Source organism: Eurytemora carolleeae, unplaced genomic scaffold (genome assembly GCF_000591075.1).
Source record: "Eurytemora carolleeae unplaced genomic scaffold, Eaff_2.0 scaffold777, whole genome shotgun sequence".
In the NCBI taxonomy this organism is placed as follows: domain Eukaryota; kingdom Metazoa; phylum Arthropoda; class Copepoda; order Calanoida; family Temoridae; genus Eurytemora; species Eurytemora carolleeae.
Genome location: NW_019396828.1, coordinates 154708 through 162800, shown reverse-complemented (window position 1 = coordinate 162800; position 8093 = coordinate 154708). Strand labels below are relative to the sequence as shown.

At 34.9% G+C, this 8093-nt stretch overlaps 1 protein-coding gene across 1 annotated transcript in view; it reads right to left on the bottom strand.

Moving 5' to 3' along the window:
- Positions 1-625: 625 nt before the first annotated feature.
- Positions 626-8093, bottom strand: part of LOC111709128 (uncharacterized) — a 10375-nt gene continuing 2907 nt past the window's right edge. Inside the window, exons 3-5 of the mRNA XM_023482734.1 lie at positions 3649-3843; positions 2811-2955; positions 626-1378 (exon numbers count right to left, since the gene is read on the bottom strand). Of these exons, the coding sequence (XP_023338502.1) occupies positions 1223-1378; positions 2811-2955; positions 3649-3843 (496 nt within the window). The 3' untranslated portion in view covers positions 626-1222. The remainder of the gene's footprint in view (positions 1379-2810; positions 2956-3648; positions 3844-8093) is intronic.

Genomic DNA, 8093 nt, shown 5'->3' with positions numbered 1-8093 from the left:
TGTTTTTGGTAATCTCATTTTTGACAAATATGCATGAAATTTTCGAATTTTGATTTTTTTTAATTTTTAAAAATCTCGCTATTCACCCTTTTTTGACCCTGTATGTATGCATTCGTTGTATTTTTGTATATTTAAAGGGATTCGCCAACGGTTATGGATAACATCGCTAAAGGAACTGAACGCTCTATTTTTACAACCTCATGTCGCAGACCTTATAAATTCTGTGTCTGATGGTTTTTATTAAATATTTTAAACATAAATCATTCTATCAGGAGACAAAAAGTTTCCACAGTTGGACTTCATAGTTTTTACAAGATTTAACAGTTTCACCCTTTAAACACTTTCACTCCGAACTTTCATTTTGATTTCTTTTGATTTTTTATCACTTTTTTGTAACTTTTTGTCATTTTTGAACGATTGGAGCGTGGTTTCAATAGAAGAGTTCTGAGGATCAGAGAAGAAGATTATTAGAAAGGTTGGAGCGTGGTTTCCATAGTAGAGTTCTGAGGATCAGAGAAGAAGATTTTTAGAACGGTTGGAGCAGGGTTTCCATAGTAGAGTTCTTAGGATCAGAGAAGAAGATTATTAGAAAGGTTGGAGCGTGGTTTCCATAGTAGAGTTCTGAGGATCAGAGAAGAAGATTATTAGAACGGTTGGAGCGTGGTTTTCATGGTAGAGTTCTTAGGATCAGAGAAGATTTTTAGAAAGGTTGGAGCGTGGTTTTCATAGTTGAGTTCTGTGGATCAGAGAAGAAGATTATTAGAACGGTTGGAGCGTGGTTTTCATGGTAGAGTTCTTAGGATCAGAGAACAAGATTTTTAGAAAGGTTGGAGCGTGGTTTCCATGGTAGAGTTCTTAGGATCAGAGAAGATTTTCAGAAAGGTTGGAGCGTGGTTTCCATAGTAGAGTTCTGCGGATCAGAGAAGAAGATTATTAGAAAGGTTGGAGCGTGGTTTCCATAGTAGAGTTCTGAGGATCAGAGAAGAAGATTATTAGAAAGGTTGGAGCGTGGTTTACATAGTAGAGTTCTGAGGATCAGAGAAGAAGATTTTTAGAAAGGTTGGAGCGTGGTTTCCATAGTAGAGTTCTGCGGATCAGAGAAGAAGATTATTAGAAAGGTTGGAGCGTGGTTTCCATAGTAGAGTTCTGCGGATCAGAGAAGATTTTTAGAAAGGTTGGAGCGTGGTTTCCATAGTAGAGTTCTGCGGATCAGAGAAGATTATTAGAAAGGTTGGTTCGTGGTTTCCATAGTAGAGTTCTTAGAATCTGAGAAAAAAATCGCCCTGATGGTTTCAGTGAGGATTAATCCAACAACAAAGATAACAAGAAGGATTCCAAGAACCAGGAGAATATAATGACATAACTTACAAGTCCTACTCTGAAATATCATTCTATTATTAAGCGGGGTAAAGAAGAAATAACTTAACGGGATTGTAAATTTCAAGTTATAATCCTCCATTTTCAGAGCGGTAATTTCAGGGGGGTATTTTCGATTCACAATGATACCCTTTAAACCTTAGTCTGACCAGGAACGGATAAGATGTCCTCCATTTTTCATATAGAAAAATTAACTATTTCCAATTGATGTTATCTTTCACATTGTTTTTAAGAAAAACGTTTTGATTCGGACATTTTTTAATTTTTAGAATTTTTTAAAATTGCAAACATAGATTAATAACAATACATATAACACACTAGATGTCGTCTTTTCAAGATTTAGTGTTTTTTGTTGATTATAACTCTGAGGCAGAAGCCTAAAGGAGTTACGCGCATGCGGCGTAGAATAGACTCTCTCTCTGTCTTGTAATTCTACGCAGAATGCGCGTAACTCCTTTGGGCGTCTGCCTCAGGGTTATTGTGAACTTTGATACTTTTACTAATAATTTTCTACTGTATATTTTTTTTGCTGATAAATGGTTTCTTGATTTATCAGACATAGATTAATTAACAATAACAGATAGAACACTAGATGTCGTCTTTTCAAGATTTAAGGGTTTGTCGTTCACAATAACCCGGCGGTAGAAGCCCTAAGGAATTACAAGACAGAGAGAGAGAGAATGCGCGCGCGCAACTCCTTTGTGAACGAAAAACCCCTAAATCTTGAAAAGACGACATTTTGTGTTATTTTTAATAAATCTATGATATCAGAGCTGAAAATTTTAGAATGAGATATCCCTAATCCTGATTACTTAATCTGAGTATCCAATTTTGATTTTCTTCTTAATCCTCTTTTTTGGATATTTCTACTGTATAAAGGTTACCTTTAATAACGATTACAGATACGCTGCTATATCGATTGGACTAATATCCTATTGAACTAAAGTCAGTTGTTCACAAGCGGGCTTTAAGAGCAAAATAAACTTAATTATGTTAAAATAAACTTATTAAAAAACATATTTTATCACATTTGAGACTAAACATTAATCCAAAACTTACATACGTTCAATCAATCTTTAGTTCAATTGATATGACACCATCAACACCAGAAATGATATGACACCATCAACACCAGAAATGCGCAAAAAATAAAAACGGGTTTATCAAAAGTTAAAGAGTGCATTTTTACATGACACGCTGATTGGTTGAATTTAAACTTCTTTCTTGGATATCGAATGTGTATTAACCTAATCTCAGGTTTAGTAACCAATCTTTAGTTTAGATCGAGCATTGATCTCGATATCCACCATTCTAAAGTTGTCAGCTCTGAGCTCTCTTATGCTATTTTTGAGAGATCAAATTTCCAATATATGACTAAAAATATTCCCATGCTAAGAGAATGCACCTTGGTTTGTTAGTTTTATATTCACTACCTGGTATTCATTATCCTCTGCTGGGTTTGCTCCTTTAACCCTGTCCGTCAATGACCAGGCATTTGCCTCTAGTTTCGGTTCAGACGTTGCATTAGAGTTTAGGGAGTGTATAAGGAATTGGTTACTGTTGGTACTCTCATTGCTTCTGCAAAAAAAATTCTCTAATTAAGGGAGTAAAGGCAATACGCACACTAGAAAAGCTTCAAATCGCAAATGACGTCACAAATGGATTTTCTTTTATACTAGTATAAAGAAATATGATTAATATGTTTGAGACATGATAGATGTCTTGACGTCTTTAAAATTGTTTAGTTCAATTCCTTTAAATTAGCTGTAACACATAAAGAAATTATACGGTAAAGACCTAAAGGTGCGGCTCGGAACAAGGAAAATGGGTGAGGCGCAATGCTGGTGCAGGGTTGACACCCCTCCCCGTTTCCAATATTTGTTGCTGTTTAAAAATTTATGATAAGGAAAAAGTTTAAAAAGAACCAAGAACAATATATATAAAATATATATATAAAATAAAGAACACTANTATAAAATAAATGTTAAATCAAAGAACAATATATATAAAATAAATGTTAAATCAAAGAACAATATATATAAAATAAATGTTAAATCAAAGAACAATATATATAAAATAAATGTTAAATCAAAGAACGTTAAATTAAAATTACTTCGATAAAAAATATGCCAAAAAAGTGATTAGGAGAGCCTGAGAGGTGACAAAGAAGAAACTTATTTAATTGTGAAATTTATTTCTACATCTGATAAAATGAAGAAAAAAAACTTCCTGATAAAAAGGGGAAAATGGAAAAGGTATTTTTTTTCTTACCCCACTTCTAGTCTTGAGAAATGTGTCTCCTCTCTTCCCCCTCCTCTTCCTCCTCCTCCTCCTTCTTGCCATCCTTCTCTCTCCCACCGAGCCTGTCGTCCTCCTTGGTCCACCGGTCCTCTACCCACTGTACTCACTTCAATTCGTCCTTCACATCCTCCCACAGCTACATGGTTTGACCAGGAGTTTGCTCCACTGAAAAAAAACGTTCGACATTAATTTTTTTTTAATCATACTGCCTGAATGCCTAATTCTTTGCCAAAGTAAATCGCTGTTTAGACCCAATTCTAAAAATACTTTTTAGTTTTTTGGAAAGCCTGGGACAAAAAAGAAGCAGATAACTAGAATCTAGAAATTAATACATTTCTAAAACTATAGAACCTACAAATTAATACATTTTAAAAAATGTAGCACTTGTCACATATCTGGAAAGAGGAAAATATCCAGACTTAGAAGCATTTAAAGGGGGGCCGGGGGAGAAGCATATTAAAGGAGGGTCGGGGGAGAAGCATATTAAAGGAGGGCCGGGGAGAAGCCAAAGATAATATATATATAGATATGCAGGCAGGTATAAATTTTGAGGTCTTGAGAAAAGGTGCAAACAGCACCATCTCTGTCGTACGCATGGCATTTTATCCTCTGGATTGTTGCTAATTTATCACTTTGTTTATGCGTGATAACACTAAATGCGTACTATAGTATCAACAATGTATACTGCATATTGTACTTAATGAAACAAATTAATCAATGCAAATAAAACTGAGGTAGGAATTTGACTAGACAAAGTTTAAATGTGCAAGTTGTACTGAATGGCATACGTAAATTAACGCAATTTAAATAAAAANTTTGCTACAGGCAAAAGCAGTCATTCAGGCAGTGTGCCTGAGGACTCAGGCAGTTAGTATTAAAGCCCGGTTTTAGGCCTAAAGGGAGGGCTTTGGGTATGTAGGAAAAGTCAGAAAATTTCAACAGCCTCAGACCAATACTTTTTTAGTTATGTAAAAAAAACTACAGGGGGGGGTCAAATTGACCCCCCCCCCAGCGGGAATAGGGTTAAATCTAAGAATTTATAAATTGGTATTTGAGTTATTATGTACTGAGTTCGTAATGATTTATTTAAGAATTCAGGAAATAGTAATCTGGCTGAATGATTTACTATTTTATAGTACAACAACATAGAAATAGGGCTGGGCATGTTCCAACTTTTTCAAGCCGTTTCGTTTACGGTTAGTTTCAACCGTTTTTAGAATAAAATCTCAGGTAGCTGTTAGTTTTTGAGGGTAAGAACAAACATCGTTTCGTTAACTGTATTTTCCATTATTTTTCTTAAATTAACAATCTAAATTTTATTAACGGCGTTAACGGAAACTTTTCAACTATTATTAAAGAAATAACAGTTATTGAATTTTTTTTTTCTACAAGTTTAGCGAAATTTTAAGCAGAAAAAAAACGAAATTCAACGTTTTAAAGAAAATACATTTCATTTCAGTTTTCAACGTTAATTTTTTAAAAAAACGGATAATCTGTTTCGTTAATGATTTAAAAATTAACGGTTTTTGCTGTTCGTTAGAGGATTCTTCTTTTATATTCGAAAACCTCTGTTTCCTTAACGCTACTTTGCCCAGCCCTACATTTAGCTCATAGCAGAAAAGATAATTACTAGGTCATATGCTTTGTTCTTTATTTTCTTCGGATCAAAGAATTATAATGTAAAGATAGTTATTTCGGAGGTGTACGCATTTTTAGTACCGCAGTGTACTGTCTCTGGGCGGTAAAGTAAACACAAGACGGATGTCACCAAGGGTGTAATGCAAGGAAAAATAATTGCGGTTGTGTATACTCTGCGTACACATTGAAACCCTCTTTGGGCGGAATTTGTAAACAAGAATAGATGCATCAGTGTTCGTTTAGTATCCGAGGAGGCTAAAAGCTTTAAATTTTGATAATTTTGATAAATCACATAATAGTTTAAGAGACAGTACACTGCAGTACAAAAGTACTTCTGAAAAAACGTTCCTTGCATTACATCCTTGGATGTCACAGCCTGACATGGGATCCATCTTTCACATAAAATTCACTCCACATACATTCAGCTCATTTCAGAGACAGTAGACTTATTATAGTCACTCTACATACATTCAGTTCATGTCAGAGACAAGTATAGACTTATTATAGTCACTCCACATACATTGAGCTCATATCAGAGACAGTAGACTTATTACAGTCACTCTTCATACATTCAGCTCATGTCAGAGACAAGTAGACTTATTATATTCACTCTACATACATTCAGCTCATATCAGAGACAGTAGACTTATTATAGTCACTCCACATACATTCAGCTCATATCAGAGACAAGTAGAGACTTATTATAGTCACTCCACATACATTCAGCTCATATCAGAGACAAGTAGAGACTTATTACAGTCACTCTACATACATTCAGCTCTGTCAAGTAGAGACTTATTATAGTCACTCCACATACATTCAGCTCATATCAGAGACAAGTAGAGACTTATTACAGTCACTCTACATACATTCAGCTCTGTCAAAGACAGGTAGAGACTTATTTTAGTCATTCCCCATACATTTAGCTCATATCAGAGACATGAGGAAACTTATTATATTCACTCCCCATACATTCAGCTCATAACAGAGACATGAGGAAACTTATTATATTCACTCCCCATACATTCAGCTCATATAAGAGACAAGTAGAGACTTATTACAGTCACTCTACATACATTCAGCTCATATCAGAGACAAGTAGAGACTTATTATATTCACTCCCCATACATTCAGCTCATAACAGAGACATGAGGAAACTTATTATATTCACTCCCCATACATTCAGCTCATATCAGAGACAAGTGGAGACTTATTACAGTCATTCTACATACATTCAGCTCATGTCAGAGACAAACAGAGACAGAGTATGGTCAGCACATAACAGAAACAAGTAGAGACATATTATATTCACTCCACATACATTCAGCTCATATCAGAGACAAGTAGAGACTTATTACAGTCACTCTACATACATTCAGCTCATATCAGAAACAAGTAGAGACTTATTATATTCACTCCCCATACATTCAGCTCATAACAGAGACATGAGGAAACTTATTATATTCACTCCCCATACATTCAGCTCATATCAGAGACAAGTAACTTATTATATTCACTCCCCATACATTCAGCTCATATCAGAGACAAGTGGAGACTTATTACAGTCATTCTACATACGTTCAGCTCATGCCAGAGACAAACAGAGACAGAGTATGGTCAGCACATAACAGAAACAAGTAGAGACATATTATATTCACTCCACATACATCCAGCTCATGTCATAGACAAGTAGAGACTTATTACAGTCATTCCACATACATTCAGGTCATATCAGAGACAAACAGAGACTGAGTATGGTCAGCACAGAACAGAAACAAGTAGAGACATATTATATTCACTCCACATACTCATGTCAGAGACAAGTAGAGACCTATTACAGTCGCTCCCCATAAAGTCTGCTAATATCAGAGACAAGAGGAGACTTATTATATTCACTCTACATACATTCAGCTCATATCAGAGACAAGTAGAGACTTATTATACTTCTCTGAGAACTTTTTAAAGGTTTCTTTAAATACTTTGCAAAATGTTGACACTGATAAAAAATATGAACCTGAAAAACAAAAACTTTAATGGTTTAAAAACTGATCAAACAGGATACTTTCAACGCAACCAAAATAATAGAATTTACAGTAAGACCAATACAATCTGGAATAAGAAGCAATCTTCTGTGTATTTTATGCTTTTATGCATAATAAGTTGCTTGAATCCAACTTATTAAGAGGTATGTGCCTGATTAAACTATAGTGTTTATACGCAAATGGGACTACTTGAACTAATAGCTTGAATCAAACTGTCGTCTTCCTATTCCACTGCTTCTGGGTCTCACTGTAGAAAAGGGGATACAAGTTTTGACAATGTACTTTCCAGACAAGTTTTGTCATATGTCACCAAATATATTCTTTGTTTTATTAATGTTGTGTCAGGATTAATATATTAACTGACTAATGTATATATAATATAGATATTATTAATATCTTTTCCAGTCCAAGAATTAGGAGTAAAAAGGGTATCAGGATCAGGATCAAGAACAGATATGGGTCTGAATTAGATTCAGGATTAGGATCAGGATCAGGATCAGGATCAGATTTAGGATTAGGATCAATATCAGGATCAGGATTAGGATTAGGATTATGATCAGGATCAGGATCAGGATCAGTATTAAGATCAGGATTAATATGATGATCTTAATTAGGATCAGGATCAGGATCAGGATCAGGATCAGGGAGTATCAGGATCAGGATCAGGATCAGGATCAGGATCAGGATCAGGATCAGGATCAGGATCAGGATCAGGATCAGAATCAGGATCAGGAT